This window comes from Sinohyriopsis cumingii, chromosome 6, assembly GCF_028554795.1.
Source record: "Sinohyriopsis cumingii isolate HCF-2022 chromosome 6, ASM2855479v2, whole genome shotgun sequence".
Classification (NCBI taxonomy): domain Eukaryota; kingdom Metazoa; phylum Mollusca; class Bivalvia; order Unionida; family Unionidae; genus Sinohyriopsis; species Sinohyriopsis cumingii.
Genome location: NC_142966.1, coordinates 16,538,619 through 16,556,762, shown reverse-complemented (window position 1 = coordinate 16,556,762; position 18,144 = coordinate 16,538,619). Strand labels below are relative to the sequence as shown.

General features: G+C 33.9%; 1 protein-coding gene across 7 annotated transcripts in view; it reads right to left on the bottom strand.

Moving 5' to 3' along the window:
* Nucleotides 1–4,143: 4,143 nt before the first annotated feature.
* LOC149796425 (uncharacterized) overlaps nt 4,144–18,144 on the bottom strand; it is a 39,077-nt gene continuing 25,076 nt past the window's right edge. For all 7 annotated transcript variants that reach the window (XM_089961092.1, XM_089961088.1, XM_089961090.1 and 4 more), the window contains 6 exons: nt 17,698–17,761; nt 13,173–13,331; nt 12,034–12,092; nt 9,830–9,935; nt 8,845–8,904; nt 4,144–6,643 (listed from right to left, as the gene is read on the bottom strand). In XM_089961092.1, coding sequence (XP_089817218.1) covers nt 6,490–6,643; nt 8,845–8,904; nt 9,830–9,935; nt 12,034–12,092; nt 13,173–13,331; nt 17,698–17,761 — 602 coding nt within the window. In that variant the 3' untranslated portion in view covers nt 4,144–6,489. The remainder of the gene's footprint in view (nt 6,644–8,844; nt 8,905–9,829; nt 9,936–12,033; nt 12,093–13,172; nt 13,332–17,697; nt 17,762–18,144) is intronic.

The following is an 18,144-nucleotide window of genomic DNA, read 5'->3' as shown; positions in this document are numbered from 1 at the left end:
TAATTCGTCTTATGAATAAATGTTGCTGCATGGACCATGGTTTTGCAATTTATGTCCCCAATAATCTGCATACAATTTAATGATCGATTCCTTAAATGCATATTCGAAGTGCTCAACATACCTGGAAAATAATGAGAACTATCGTGTCTTAAACAAATGTTAGTGTCAAATTTAAATCCCAGAAGAAACTTATTTATATCTCACATGGTCCGAATCAACCGAAAAATCTGGTCCGAATCAGCCAGAAATTTGGTTCGAATCATCCCGTGATTTGGACAGAATAAGCCTGGTCCGAATCAGTCTCGTAGTCTTCGAAATAGGCCAATCTTCGAAATCAGCAAACAAGTGTATAATTTTCTCCAATATGTCACGAGTTGAAGGAGGTAAATTGTGATGTTTTGAAACTTAGTCCATCCTTGGTTACAGCTTGCGTGGGTTTTACATGATACGAAAATAGAACAGGCTAGCAGTGTTGGAAATACCGAAGGGTGAAAGGCCTATTGTCTTCCCCTGTCTTACAGCTACAAGTTGACCGCGCCGTCTATTCATTGACCAATATTCTTAATTTCTTTTGAAATGAGTCCCTGTGCCCTGCATGATGCATCTATGGAATTATGTTACACCGATTTGCTCCATATTGGCGGTTTTGTTTATTTACTCTTTCCAGCATCAGACAGTGTACATAAATATTCTGCAATTCACATGCTGATGGTTGAATATGAGACAACATTCATTTACCAGCCAAAGTCTGAATATGGGACAACGTACATTTACCAGCCAAAATTTTAATTTGGCACATCAGTCATTTACCAACAAAAGTTTCAATTTGGAGCAGCATTCATTTACCAGCCAAAGCCTGAATATGGGACTGCATTCATTTACCAGCCAAAGTCTGAATATGGGACTGCACTCATTGACCAGCTGAAGTAGAATGGCTATCGGATTCGGAAAAAAAGACTACGGAGTACACTTCTGCCGATTAATTGAAACCTGCTTTCAAACTGATTAATGGGGGCCTACATGATGATCATGGGTTCTGATCGAGGTGCATGTTCGAAAGAAGAATTATATTTATTACTTGGGGAATAAATAATGTTTATGACTGTTACATATTTGTTTTATTTCAGCTAAATTTGTGACAGTATGCAACCTGTTTCAGATGTGTTTACTCAAAGCCGCAGGCTAGTGTAATGAAATCATTTCACAACTTAACATTTAAATGGCAGTGTATGAGATTGTTTTGAGACCAGAAGCTATAGATAGCCATTTTCATGTGTACAGTGTATCAAACTGATTACTCACATTCTTAGGAGAATACAGTTCCTTGTCAAGCCGGGGAACGGGGGTGGGGTGGGGTGGCAAACAACTATTTTCAAACCCAATTTCATTCAATTTTGTGGAAATTCGCTCTGATACCACGTGTATGTGTTGTGAACGAATGCCTTATACTTCAGTTATAAGTGATGTATACTTTGATCTATGTATAAAATGCCTAATTAAAATATAGGTCACTTATAAGCGACCGGTAAGTGAAGGGAATGGCTCATATTTAACTAGCAAAGTGAAGTATACTTCGTTTATAAGTCAGATACTTAATTTACATATAAAATCAAAATCATTCTGTAGAGGTAAAGCAAGGGTTTGAAATTTCTATTATCATAGTTCGAGCCACGCTGAGGACCTCGTGGGTAACTTTCCAACAGCTACTTCGCCCTTCCAATAACCATGTGGAGTGTAGTATCTTGAGGACAGGGTTCGCTCGAAAGTTATGTCAATCTTAGTCTTCATTCCTCCTTGAACAATACATCTGGCAAATTCTTTCGCTGACAGCCGATCCTGCCATCGCGTTCAACTCATGGTTGAGATCCACGTCAGCGCTCACACGCACACGAATATCGCCTGATGTTATAAGTGAAATCATGTTTGTTACATGCAGAATCAACGAGGTTTAAAGTTTCTTCTCCGGGCATTATCGATTGTTGGAATCCAGTCATATCTTCGGTAGTACTCCAGGCAAACATTAATTGTATCCAGAGATATGCTTTTCACAAGGATATTTGCCCCATCGTGAACCGGGTAGCTAGGTTAACGACGTAGCAATATCACGGCCGGCAATTATTTTCACAAAACGCTGATGTGATCTATGTAACCAGTGAAAAGCACGCTTACTCAAACGTGTGTATATAAACCAACAGGTCAATGAACTCGTGGATCGTATGAAAAGACTAGTGGGATCCGTTTCACGCCGGCAATAATGCGCCCGAATCTATCAAAGAGGCCACCTTGATTTGTCAGCGGTTGTTCACCGACCACATCATGGAAACGTAAACATTTCGCGTTACTACACAAATCATGAATTCTGAGTCGCTTCCCATTCTTCGCAAAATCAATACTGCAGTGCAGCGTGTTGTTGAAAATACAACTCCGAGCGTCACCTCAGTGATCACGATCGCGTCAGTGAAGTCAAAATTCTACCTGGTTTCTCCAACACCGATCACTGTGGCAATAAAAACCCATGTTCACTTGAAATGATTTTTTGACATCTTCTTTACACACATTTTGCACAGCACTGCTTATTGAAATGCAAACTGGCCTAAATTATGTATTCAGCATGAAATAAACACATACCCTTACTACTGTATGAATGAATCTCATCATTAACTGGCCTAAATTATGTATTTAGCATGAAATAAACACATACCCTTACTAGTGTATGGATGAATCTCATCATTAGCTGGCCTAAATTATGTATTTAGCCTGAAATAAACACATACCCTTACTAGTGTATGAATGAATCTCATTAACCTGCCTTTAGACTGAAGATGTAATCCCCATTTTATGCAGTCTGTGCAAGTGTTTTGTTGTTCAAATTATTAAAGTTTGATGGACCAATGTATGGTAGTCTCTCTTTATTATAACAAAACCAACATGGCAATAGGAAAATATTTTTTCTTAGTGTTAGTTTCATTGTGGGTAAAGTTTTTGCTGTTTGATACAAATATATCATAATGTCACATAATAACTGGTGACACAACTGATCAGCAGCATTTTGAAGATAAAGCTTAAATGACAAGTATAATAATGAAAATTCGTATGTATTCTTAGTGCTACATTTCAATTAAAATGTTTAGCAACAGTATATCACAACCTGAAATATGAAGATACTCAACCTTTCCTTGCTCCATGATAAGATGCGATAGTGAAGTTACATTCTGACCATAAATATTTAAGTTACTGTGTTGCATGTTACAGGACTAATGAGGGTGTAGTGCTTGTCAAGATGCATCCACTCAGTAAACTGCATGAATGTAGGGATAACAGTATATATAAAAGGTGTAAAAAATCTATTTGGTCATGAAATTAATGCAACATTTTAGCTTATGCTAGTAAAATGTGAAATGAAGGTCACTGTGCCTTTAAAGTCTTGTTAAACTGCGGTACTAACAGAGATCCAACACTCATCTCATTTTTATGATTCTAGCAATAACTGAGTTTGAGGCATAAACTTGAAATTGAATTTTTGTTTTCTTCAACAAAGGCAATGAAGTGTGAAAAGTGGGTGACATAGATTCACATTATAAGGGTGTAGTAATCATCTAGATGCATATCCTCATCAAGTTTAGAAAATAAAAAAAGAATTTGCATTCTAGAAGTAACTCACTTTTATTTTAAAAGTGTGGTCTTCGTCAAGATACATTCCTGTACAGGGTTTCAAGAATCCAGGTATAACAATATTTATACAGCCTGCAGAAAAACTGAGCTAAACACAAAATCTTACTGAACATGTATGTACAATGTTAGCCCCCTCAACCCACTCCACAGGGGGTAGATACTATGAAGCTAACTTGAAACAGTTGCCTAGAATAAAGGAAAAAAGAGCCATTTAGATTTAGTGAGGTAGTACGTGTGTATACACTATTATCTGAGCAGATACCAATGTAGATTGTAGAATGTCTCCTTTCCTTTGAAGATGTCGCCTAACAAAACTATATTATCCTTCAAATCAAGCTGGGAAAATATGCTGTTCGAGTTATGCCACTGTTATTGACCCTAGGTACCAGCAGGTCTAACTGATCATCACAAGCAAATGGAAGCCATTATTAGATAAATTTCATAAATCAACACCAATTATAAGTAACTCAATACTTTTTCAAAATTTATTTTGAAAAAAACCTGGAATAGATAAAAACATCTCATTTTTTGGTTTCCTTAAGCTTGGATTTTCATGAATTTGAATGATCATGCTGTTGTCATTTCTGACAAATTTAAAAAGTCACACATCACAGTTTTTTCCAAATTAAGCAAATTTTAAACAAGCAAATAACAAAATATATTTTCTACCATATCTACTTTTTTGTGGTTTGAGCTTCATCAAAATTTTTTTATCAGCCTGCCTTTCATAATCAAGCACTGAAATAAAAACTGCCCTGAGGCTACCTTTTGAAAATATTGTTATATACATTATCAACCAGTGGTTAAAAATTAATTATTTATCTGAAATGATCTGTGCTATAAATTAACTTTCCACTATACTACTGCCCTGAAGAGACATTTAAATATACAGTGTATATATAAAGCATGCCAATAAAAGGAAAATTTAAGGATGATCTGATTACACAAGTTTGTTGTTCTTTGTGACCATTAAGTACATGCAATATCTGTACTAAATTGATGATACAAAGTATTTCAGCAGCCTTGTGCCAGTGAATATTCTAAGGTAAATAACAATTATCTTTCCTGAAAATATGTATATGCAAGAATCACAGTGAAAATAATCAATTCAAGTGATCATATTAAGCCATATATACTAAAGCTAACAAGAATATCCAAATCAAATTAAGCTTACAAGAATATGCAAATAAAATTAAGCTAACAAGAATATGCAAATCAAATTAAGCTCTATAGATAATGCATAACTTAATGCAGTGTTACTCAAACAGCTAACTAATAAGCAGATAAGTACTTCGTAATACCATTCATCTATCCTGGAGGTAGATTCACAAACATGAGGCCCAAAATGGACCTAAGATCACTCACCTAACTGAAATTTTTTAACCGCCATATGCAAGAACAGTTGGCCACATCATCCAGTAGTAAGCTTGATGTGTTTAAATTCCTCCAGTGCTGTTGATTCCCTAATTTCGAAAAACAAATCTTTCAAGGATCATTATTTGTATAATGTGAAAGGTTTTCATGCCAGATTGCTTTCTGTCAAGTATAGTTAAATTTATTTAGTGATTTTGGAGAAATTGTTTAATTTGTATTTTTTATTTATGACGGATCACAATCATGTACACAAACTTAAAAAGTCTTCATGCAAATATCTTTCTGTCAAGGCTGGTCAAGTTCTATTCAGTAGTTTTTGGATTTTAGTACTCTTCTCGTTTTTTGTAATGGTGGCATCATCTGTATAAACTGAAAGGTCTCCATGTCATGATGCCTTTCAGTCAAATTGGATCAAATTTTTCCAGCAGTTTTTTTTTTAAAATCCAGTTTTAAAGGTTTTTCTATTTTTAGTAATGGCAGCCATATCTAATGGTGGACCTGGATCATTTGCATAAATTTGAAAGATCATCATGCCAGGATGCTTTCCATTAAGCTCGGACAAAGTTTATTCATTGATTTTAGAGAAAAAGTTGTTTAAAGGTTTCCTACACTTACTAACAGTTGTATATCTAATTGTAGATCTGCATCATTTGCAAATACGGGAAAGGTCTTTATGCAAGGATGCTCTCTGTTCAATTTGGTTGAAAGTGGTAAGGCAGTTTACCAGGAATAGGTTGAAAATAACGACTGTTAATGCATACCAGATGCTGAATGGATGGTTCATTTTGCTTTACAACCAGTGAGCTAAAAAACTTAACATGCTTTCCCCTGCAATACTGTGCAAGGAACCAGTTTAGTTGATAGTGAATGGAAAAAAGAAGTATGCACTGAAGTCAAGATAATGAGCAACATTCCCTTTGATTTGAAAATTCTCTGTATCACAACAGCTAATGCGTTGCTTATTCAAGAGAATTTAATATTTCTGATAGCCTTTATAAATGTGACATGTTAAAAACACAAGAAAGCTCTCTAGATCATATACAGTACCTTCCATTTATTATAGCAATTTGAATGCTCATCTTTTATACACAAATATTAATAATGATAGAGAAAAAATATTGTAGACCAAGAATAGTTATTTCTTAACAATGATCTGAGAACTTACTTGCATTCTTCTTTAATAAACTTTAATAACTGAAGGTAATGCATCAAACTTCTTTAGTTTTGACAATGCATTTTAAACCTTTTGTTGTAACAAAATTGTTTTTGTACGATACGTGCATTGTTAAATTTACATTTACTTTTCAAAAGTGAATAAATGTATAGATTATTAAACTGTACCTTTGCCTTTGCAGCTTCATATCATCTTACAAGTTTAGGAACCTTAGAGAAACCATTAAGTAATTTTATCTCCCCCCCCCCCCCAAACAAACTGATTTATAATCATTCCAGTCCCCACTTCATTCTTAACTCCTCAATAGTAATCTCCCTGCTAGAGCTCTTTTCATCACTTCCATACAATCCAAATTTAGGCATGGCCTTGATGTTCATATCACCCACATATCTTGGGTCAGCGGGTTCACTAGCACGCTGCCATCTGCAAAATTTAGAATAAGATATTGCAACTTTAATACAAATGTCTTGTTACAGTATGATTTATTTTTTAATTTTAAGTTTTAGCAATTTAAGTTTCTTGCTGATTGTGCAAAGACCATGGGATCATGCAGTGTAAATTATTATATTGAGCTGAATTTTTAATTATGATCTGAACTTGCCAGAGTTCTGAAGAACTCCAACTTAGCTCTAAAAAAGAACAAAACAACCTGAATAAGGTGCAAGTCCTGAAAAAGGTCAAGTCCTGAATAAGGTCAAGTCCTGAAAAAGGTCAAGAGTTCAATCAGTTATGAGGACGATGGCTCAAGTTTCGGGATTTACATACGGTATACGGCATTCTTCACTGTATTGTGAAAACTGTATACACCAACTTAGGAGATGAATGCAGATAAAAAGACTTTGAATTTCCTACAGTTAAATAGTTAAACAAGAGGATATTTCTTTTGCCAAGAGAATTCGAGGGCCTGAGCTACTACCTTTTGTCATGATTATAAACCCTGATCTACATTTGCCAAGCATGATTTAAAAAAAATGTGACAAATGAATTCCATTAAAGTTTAGTTCATAACAGTTTTTCTTCAGCTAGGACATACAAAATAACTAAACATTCATAACAAAATACCATGAACATGTACATCATATGTCCACCATATGTTCTATGCAGACATTCTTTGGGCATAATTGACTCAAGTATGCAGTTTTATCCTATATATGCTGTGCAGATAAATTTTTTTACAAGATGTACCATGACCATGTCCTTTAGCAGTTTGATTCCCAAAGTTTCTACATTATCCCAAGTGCAATCAATCTACGGAGTTTGGTCAAAGAACAAACACCATAACAAAAGTTACTACGTAAACCCCATTTTTCACCGAGTTAAAGTGACCATGATGTTTTTTCCTCTGACCCCAAAATCAACAGTCTTCTCCCATACCTTAAGTTCAAACTCTTCACAAACTTTGGTCAAGGAATATGGTCTAGAATCAAAGTTATTAATCAAAGCTGCTTATCATCTTTCATTCAGTGAGTTTGACCCTTTGTGCCCCCAAAATAAAAGGCTTCTTTCTCACCCAAAGCTTTCCAAAAACTCTAATGAAGATAATTAATTTTTGCAGAAACCAAATTTTTTTGGTCAGCCACAGTGACATCAACCAAATCTAAAGGCCTATAGCTTAATCCTAGTGCAAGTCATGCACAAAGGTTAGTCCTAGTCTGTAATGCAGAACCAAATTACTGCACAGAAATCATTTTTCTTCTCTTAGTCACAATAACCCTGATCATGCACCTTTTGACACCAAAATCGACAAGCTTATTCCTTACCCAAAGTGTATGCCCTCCACAAAGTTTCTTCCACATGTGTATGTAGAATTAATGATACTGTGAAGAAACCAATTTTCTTCTTTGAGTCAAAATGATCTTGACCTGTTACTATTTAACTGCATATTTCTTCCTTACTAAATATACAAGCCATTTTTCTCTTTCAGACAGTGACTCTGACCTTTGATCCAGAAATCAATAGGTTTGTTCCTTACCCCTGAAATGCAAGCTATTTACAAGGTGTAGTAATGCCAGAAGGGGGGAGAGCTTACATTATTGTGCTGAAATGAAATAGGGAACAGATGGCTGCACATCAAAAAATGATATGTTTCTTCATTATGGCAGGCATATACTGACAGTGTTTAAATATTTATCCCAGTATGTCAATGCTACCTTCATTATAAACTACATAAAAAACAATCATAATCTGCATGAGTCCTGCATGCCCAGATAGAAAGCTCAGCATCATTAGCATTAAAACTGGGATAAAGATTTTAACAATAAGTCCAGTGTTTTTAAGCATCATTTCAGAAAAGATTCATGGGGAATTTCAAGTCCTTTACAAATTTCCTCCCCTCCCCAGTCCACATAAATGAATCTAGAAGCAGAATAAGAACAGGACATGTTTGTAACAACTTTTATTAACTGTGTGCTGCTACTCATAAACGTGTCAACTTAATCAGCATTTATGGCTTACCTGGCAATCAGCATTTATGGCTTACCTGGTAATCAGCATTTATGGCTTACCTGGTATCAGCATTTATGGCTCACCTGGTATCAGATTTATGGCTTACCTGGTAATCAGCATTTATGGCTTACCTGGTATCAGCATTTATGGCTTACCTGGTATCAGCATTTATGGCTTACCTGGTATCACAGCTTATTCTCACAAGGTTGGTCAAGTTTGCAGTTGACATATGGACTGTTCTAAAAACATAAAAAAATGCATCTTCAAAACAGATTTACACAGAATGGATTTAAAACTGCAAGTTGATACAATGGGATAAAGTTATCTTCCATCTCAACTGAAATTTCAAAATGAAAAACTAACTCATATTTGCAACATTTCACCCACCATAAAGCACATGTAGCCTGCTTAATGTAAAGTTTTTTTAAAGAGATGGCATGCTTATAATTGGCGACAATGTTTTGTTGTTGAAAATCTGTCAATATTTTGTACAAGTAATGGGTTGCACTTTTAACTGGCACAGAAGAGTAATGGTGTCAAAAGTACTTCTCACTTCATAGTAGACTATCGTTTTTGACAAATCTTCCCAAATGAAAGGGTACCTACAGTATCTGGCCTAAAACAAAGTACCCCTAAAGGAACAAATGAAGGTAAAGAGTCCATTTTTTAACATAATGGACTGCTGTTTGTTGAGATGTCCTGTGGATACAAATGATCTTAAGAACATAAAACCTAATATCACATCAGCGAAAGAACAGATCTACCAATCTGATAAAACTTTTTGATTGAACATATTCAAATGAGTCTGGCAAAGAAATGTACTGGTATGCCAACCGGAACAGTTTCAAAAGTAATGAACTTGTAGCATGAATTATCTATGGAATGCTGGTACACAACCACAATATTCTATCAATATTGGATATATTATTCATTTATAAAGGCATGTCTGGTTTAAAACAGTAACCAAATAATATAGCATAGCAACAAGTCTGATAACAAATTAAGTGGACAAGAGTAAATTATAAACAAAAACTGACACAAAATATGATATTTAAATGCCTCTAAATTTACTTAGAGAACAGGTTAAAACAGTAAACACCTGAAGCAAAACCAGTGTGCATGTAAATTTGAAAAAAGGGAGGGAAAAAATCTAACAAGTCAAACCTCATTGTAAATATAAGAACATCTCCTGCTTGGAACTCTGATGTTTTCCACTTTCCACCAAATTTAGTGGTTATTTCAAATGGATCACATGTGAACCACCCTGTACCTGCAATAAAATAAGGAACACTTATTCCAAAGGATAATTTAACTGGCAAATCAACCAATATAAGTGTATATGTATAGAGCCATTCCTATATAATAAAAAAACGATATATGCAGTTAATTTCACTAATGATCGAGATCACATTTTATCACATCAGTTATAATGAGACCAACCAAACACCTATATATTTTTGGCATCAGCTTTTCATCAATGTAAGCTTAAAGAAATGAGATACATAATAAAAGAACACAGTTGGAGGTCTACTGAAAGGTGTGTGTGTGAATCGGATTTTTAACTTAGCTTTAACAATTTTTCAGTCATATTGCTACGATGTCTGCAGTGTGACAGTTTATAGTGATGTCTAGCACTGGGGCATCATGCTGCAGACATGTAGCATCATATTCCACCCAGCCATATTATCCTGACACCAGGCCGACCAGTCCTAACACTAACCTCTTAATGTTGAGTGCCAAATGAGGCAGCTGTAAGTACCATTTCTGTGAGTATTTGGTATGACTCGGCCAGGGATTGAACCCACAACCTCCCATATCCGAGGCGGACGCTCTAACCACTAGGCCACTGGAGTGGTCCTACTGAAAGGTCATGAGGTCTACTGAAATATCACTGATAATGATTCATGCTACAATATGACTCCAATCAAGCAAGGCCAACATTGGGACGTTCATGCACACAATCATATAACAAAAACTTGTGCTGTAACAGTTATAATAACTTGCTTTGGGGAAAACTAATAAGCTGGTTGTCATTATGTGAAAACATTATGTATCTCCACTGATAATAGTAATAGGCAAGATAAAAATAAAGAACAATTAAAGAAGCCTGCACAAAATTATTACAAAAAGCCAGAAGCTGTAAAATCCAGATATAACAAAGTACTGGACATTACAAAGCATACTGAAAGGTTTCTTCCAGTGTTTGATATATTTTTTTACTAAATTTGGATATGACAATACACAATTTTGTATTTCCTGGGCTAAATTATATCCCAAGTACACAGTATGTGGTTCCTGAAATTGAACCTAAGCATAACAAAATGACTCTGACATGATTAGTAAGTATTACCATGTCTCAACAATTAATATAAATACACTAAGGTCATGTGATTATTCATTGCACTGGTTTCTGTTTCTCATTCTCAACCCTCTATCTATCTCGTTCTGTGGAATATTACTTGAATATGAATATCAGCAAAGATGAGCTTATACCATCTGACAAATGTCTACAAGTAGGAACACATTAATGACGGCTATTCTGTTAACTTGCACCTGACACAACTTGTATTACCAATTCTTAATTATTGCAATCAAAATTGCCCATTTCTACCATCAATGTCACAGACAATGAAAATGGTCACTCCATTTCATTTCAAAAGCAACAGTTCTCTGATAATCTGTACATCAGCAACGTAGTGCGAGTGCCTAGACTGGCCTTTGTTAAATTTATATAGAGTTCACACACACAGTGCAAGTGCCTAGACTGGCCTTTGTTAAATTACTATAGAGTTCACACACACAATTCATTTCAGTGATCAGATTCTACCATTCTACCACAAAAATGTCATTCACAGTTGCCAGTGTAACATATTTCTGAGGCCATACTGCTAGAATAAATGACTCAATTTCTAAAGAAAGCAACTTCCACAAAATAATTTCCAAGTTAGCATTAAATCAAACAATAACTACAAGCAGCTAAAAATATAAAGCTATGTATTATGTAAATTATCAAGGAACTCAGTAATTAAAATATATAAATTAAAATTAAATGAAAACAAGATCTTTAACAAAAATGTCTTTTCTGGGACACCAAATAATTAAATAAAAATTAAGACAAACAAAATCATTATGATCATATTATATAAAGAAATATTTTTTTTTTATATATATCCTAATAGCTTCATTGGCTTTACATCCATCATATATGATACGTTAATTATTGTCTGTCTCCAATTCTCTGTTTCGCTATCTGTCCTCATGAAAGTATACAGATCATCACACTGACACTCTGGAAAAATGTCTCAAAAGAAGCCCTGAAATCAAAAGGGTTTAAAGCAGGAAAAGTAAGCACATCCTAATGATGATACCTTTAAGATTGTCTCTTTCCACATCCAGATTTCCATATGTTTCTTGGAAATGCTTGAATCTGCCAAAAAAAATTTAGCAAGATGTTTCACTCATAAACATGATCCCCTTTGCCAGTAAGAGTGCATTTTACAATATACCAATTAGAATGGAGGATTCAGACAATTGGAGTTGAAAGCCTTGCAAAAAGATAGACTATGACACCTGACTAACGCTGGTTTGGATAGAACTTGTTAATCACTGGCTGTGAGTCTAAGCTAACTATTGAGTTGGCATGTGGCGAAAGAAAATATCACTGAAATATACCAACCATTAAGATGCATCAGTAAAGCATGAAAACACAGTTTACTTAGTCTGCATGCAATTGTGATAAATGAATTGGAACAGAAAATGGGACAATCAAATGGCTGAAATTACAAATCTAAGTTTTAAATTAGGTCACAGTAACCTGGTTTTTATAAGGCTGACTTACATTATCAAACTCCAACAGAAAGTTATGCTCATAATCAGGTGAACTAATAATGTGGATCACTTTCAAACTTAAATTCATAGCAGGACTAATATATTCATACCATAATCATCAGGTAGCCACCAAAAATTAATCCCGAAGGTTTGTATATGTTATTTTTAATAATGGGTCATCCCCCCAACAGAAAAAGGCAGGGAAGCTGGTCTCTATAGAAATGTTCACTGATATAATATTATCATTGTTTTGACAACATATGATGTACTTTAATTGCAATAGATAGGGATTGCTTGGACTGAAATTAACATCAACTCAATATCTTTATAAGTGTCTTCCTTTCAAAATAATTAAGGATCTCATGCAAAGATTTTACATCTGAATTAATTCTCAAGAAAAAAAATTTCATGTCAGGCAGCTCTCTTTGTTAAACTAGGTGTGTAAGCTTGTGAGGTCACTTTCATGTCTGACATTCAGTCTGCAACAGCCACTGTTGTGGGGAATCAAAATATCCCAACAACAGGAAAAACATCCCCCATCTAACATGCTGTCCTTTGTCTCAGAAGGCCAAAATACATTTTTAATACTTCCAATGGCAGTCTTTACTGTGTTTTATAACTTGTTTCAAATCAGACTACAATTAATTCTCATGACAAATTAACTAAGATTTGTACACACCCTGCATCTAGTTTATGTGATCCCTCACAAACAGCTAATGTTCCAAGCTCTGGTTTCACATCTCCCATTGGTGTCCAAAGAGTGTACAAGTTTGGGGTGCCCCAAGACATATACACACTGTCCACATGAGCACCAGTGAATGCCTCTCTGTGAATTCCCCTAAATAAAGATAGAAAGAAGAAAATACATAGCACATTCTTTCAGGCTTAATAATTTTCACTTGTGGAAGAAATGTTTTACATTCACGAGCTTACTTCATTCTGACTACTATATACACATATATATTGTTGTTTACATCATCTCGTCATAACATGGGACTCTGATGTTTTAAATGTTTAATATCTAGATCTGAGAAATGCATTTGCATTAGTCAAGGTTGTCATATTTTATATGCACTGCTCATTTGTCAATTTAGTGGTTGCACCTTTTCATTATCTTTTATAGTAGCAGTCCAAAACTGAAAAGCAGAAGGTAGGTTGCCATTAAACACAACAAACATTAAAGCAACCAGCTTGTGAATGCAAATTCACACATCTGGAAACTGTAGTGAGGAAAGAAAAGACTGAAACACATAGCGGCAGCATTGTCTATTAATGTTAGTGTAATTAATGTCTATTAATGTTGGTATAATTACAGTATGTTAATGCTGGTGCAATTAATATCAGTATAATTAAAGTCTATTAATGTTGGTGTAATTAAAGTCTATTAATGTCGGTATAATTAAAGTCTATTAATGTTGGTGTAATTAATGTATATTAATGTTGGTGTAATTAAAGTCTATTAATGTTGGTGTAATTAATGTCTATTAATGCTGGTGCAATTAAAGTCTATTAATGTTGGTGCAATTAAAGTCTATTAATGTTGGTGCAATTAATGTTGGTGTAATTAAAGTCTATTAATGTTGGTGCAATTAAAGTCTATTAATGTTGGTGTAATTAAAGTCTATTAATGTCGGTATAATTAAAGTCTATTAATGTCAGTATAATTAAAGTCTATTAATGTTGGTGTAATTAATGTATATTAATGTTGGTGTAATTAAAGTCTATTAATGTTGGTGTAATTAATGTCTATTAATGTTGGTGTAATTAAAGTCTATTAATGTCGGTATAATTAAAGTCTATTAATGTTGGTGTAATTAATGTCTATTAATGCTGGTGCAATTAAAGTCTATTAATGTTGGTGCAATTAAAGTCTATTAATGTTGGTGTAATTAATGTTGGTGTAATTAAAGTCTAATAATGTTGGTGCAATTAAAGTCTATTAATGTTGGTGTAATTAATGTCAGTATATTTAAAGTCTATTAATGTTGGTGTAATTAATGTCTATTAATGTTGGTAAATTAAAGTCTATTAATGTTGGTGCAATTAAAGTCTATTAATATTGGTGTAATTAATGTCTATTAATGTTGGTGCAATTAAAGTCTATTAATGTTGGTGTAATTAATGTCTATTAATGTTGGTGTAATTAATGTCAGTATATTTAAAGTCTATTAATGTTGGTGTAATTAATGTCAGTATATTTAAAGTCTATTAATGTTGGTGTAATTATTGTATATTAATGTTGGTGTAATTAATGTTATTAATGTTGGTAAATTAAAGTCTATTAATGTTGGTGCAATTAAAGTCTATTAATATTGGTGTAATTAATGTCTATTAATGTTGGTGCAATTAAAGTCTATTAATGTTGGTGTAATTAATGTCTATTAATGTTGGTGTAATTAATGTCAGTATATTTAAAGTCTATTAATGTTGGTGTAATTAATGTCAGTATATTTAAAGTCTATTAATGTTGGTGTAATTATTGTATATTAATGTTGGTGTAATTAATGTTATTAATGTTGGTAAATTAAAGTCTATTAATGTTGGTGCAATTTAAGTCTATTAATATTGGTGTAATTAATGTCTATTAATGTTGGTGCAATTAAAGTCTATTAATGTTGGTGTAATTAATGTCTATTAATGTTGGTGTAATTAATGTCAGTGTATTTAAAGTCTATTAATGTTGGTGTAATTAATGTCAGTATATTTAAAGTCTATTAATGTTGGTGTAATTATTGTAGATTAATGTTGGTGTAATTAATGTTATTAATGTTGGTAAATTAAAGTCTATTAATGTTGGTGCAATTAAAGTCTATTAATATTGGTGTAATTAATGTCTATTAATGTTGGTGCAATTAAAGTCTATTAATGTTGGTGTAATTAATGTCTATTAATGTTGGTGCAATTAAAGTCTATTAATGTTGGTGTAATTAAAGTCTATTAATGTTGGTGCAATTAAAGTCTATTAATGTTAGTGTAATTAATGTCAGTATAATTAAAGTCTATTAATGTTGGTACAATTAAAGTCTATTAATGTTGGTGTAATTAATGTCTATTAATGTTGGTGCATTTAAAGTCTATTAATGTTGGTGTAATTAATGTCGGTGAAATTAAAGTAAATTAATGTTTGTGTAATTAAAGTCTCTTAATGTTGGTGCAATTAAAGTCTATGAATGTTGGTGTAATTAAAGTATATTAATGTTGGCGTACTTAATGTATATTACTTTTGGTGCAATTAAAGTCTATTAATGTTGGTTTCATTAATGTCTATTAATGTTGGTGTAATTAATCCTCTTTTCTTGGCCATGTCAATAGCATCATTTTCTCTGCTTAAGAGGGGCATGATATTTTATACAATCAGCATTCTCTCCTGGATCTCTTTCAGTCACTGGGAACTAGTCCCTAATGCTTAAGTAACACACACTTAATTCAAAAGGGGAATTAATCTGTCCAATCAGTATGGATTACTTCGGCTGTCCTACCCCACTGATGCCCTGCCATTGGAGGCATAACATGGAAACTATCAGATCACCACCCATGGGAGTTGAAGTGATTCAGTGGTTAATATGCTGGACTCCTGACCAGAAAACCTCAGGTTCAATTCCCATTATTCTGATCAGCCTGGATCCTGATTATTGAGTAGATCTTATTCATAATCAAAGTTATCTGAGATCTTGATGATACATGGTTACATTCCAAATCTAATGAAAAATCTGATCAGAAATGCCTTTTAGAGTATTCACAAGCTAAGCCAATCAGATACATGATCACCTCATTAATATGCATGGTTGTTGCATAATCAAACCTCAACTGAGGTCTCAATGATTAAGCTTACATACAAACTTAGCCTATCAGATGCAACATTACCTCATTAGTTTGCAGGGATGTCATTCATAACGGAACTTATATGATATACTGATGATATAAACTTACCAAATCTGACCATAAATAAGGGGTCTAGAGTGTTCTCAAGCTCAGCCACCAAATGCATAAATAATCTGCCTGAATGTTTCTCACAACTGAACTCATACCAGATCTTGATGATATAAACTCACACAATAAATCTAATCAAAATCTCCTCAGAAATTTAGTCTTTATATTCTTCTCAAGGTCAATCAATCAAATGTAAGATCACCTTATTAATATGTATGGGCTTCACTTGTAATTGAACCCATCAACGGTATCGATAATATAAGCTTACACAGTCAATTTCATCAAATTCTGAGTGTAAATATGGTCTCAAGGCATTCACAAGCTCAGATAATCAGATGCAATATCACCAGATTAGTTTTGTGTGAATGTTGTTTATAATCAAACTTCTGCAAGATGTTGATGATATAAGGTTACATACCAGATCTAATCAGAATCTAATCAGAACTGTGGCCTCTAAAGTGTTCACCAGCTCAATCAATCATAAGCAAGATGACCTCATTTTGACGTATTGATGTGGCTCATAACTTAAGTCATCTGAGTTCTTCTCAAGCTTAAATAGCTTGCATAACAAATGCCATCAAAATCAATCAGAAGCAAGATCACCGTATTGATATGCATGAACATAACTCGTAATTAAAATCGTCCAAGATTTTGATAATGTAAGCTTAAATATTAAATCTGATTGAAATCTGATCAGAAATGAAATCTCTTCGAGGGTTCACAAGTACTGAGAGATGGCTGATAGCCAAAAGGTCAAGCCATAAGTTCACACGACCTTTTGACCTGGTGAGCTAAAAATGGAAATAATAGTATTCAAAAGAACAGGTCATTATTTCAGGGTAGTGGAGCATTTTAAGAGCATGACCAACGAAAAATGTAGTGGCAACATCCATTAAGATGCAGCGGCATAAATATGGTGTTGCAGGAACAGTAGTGCTAACATAAAGCTATTGTGGTGCTGACAGAAAGCTACAGTGATGCTGACAGAAAGCTAAAGTGATGCTGACAGAAAGCTAGCTATAGTGGTGCTGATAGAAAGCTATAGTGGTGCTGATAGAAAGCTATAGTGGTGCTGATAAAAAGCTATAGTGGTGCTGACAGAAAGCTACAGTGATGCTGACAGAAAGCTATAGTGGTGCCGACAGAAAGCTAGCTATAGTGGTGCAAATATAGCTTAATGCCATGGGAAAACACTGGAAATAGTTCAAATTCTTTTCTACATTTAAGTACATACAAATTATCAAGTAGACCTGATTATAGGAAGTAATGTATACCTTAACCATTTGAAATCAAATGTCCTTGGTTCTTCCCCAAAGAATGTCTTGAAAAATTGGAAGGCTGAAAGAATTATATACACACGAAGTCACACAATAGTTAAATCTTCGAGGCACACATTGTGAGTAAATGAAGATAGCTAATTTAATCACTCAGTTAATAGATTAGATTTGCAGATCAAAATTATTAATAACAAATTAATAGTGCAGATAAATCTAAATATTCCATTGAATTCTCTGAAGAAAATACTTGCAGATGTCACTCTGGGGTGCAGAAACTCATTGTATTGTCCAAGTCAGAAAACAGTTGTTATTGATGAGGAACTTTTGCAAGGTTACTTGTCCATGGACAAGTAAATTGTGGCATGTAACAAGAAAGTGTTGTAGTTCCCATTTTGTCTGTCAGTGAGCAAAATTTACACATGCACCATTCTTACTCACCATCAA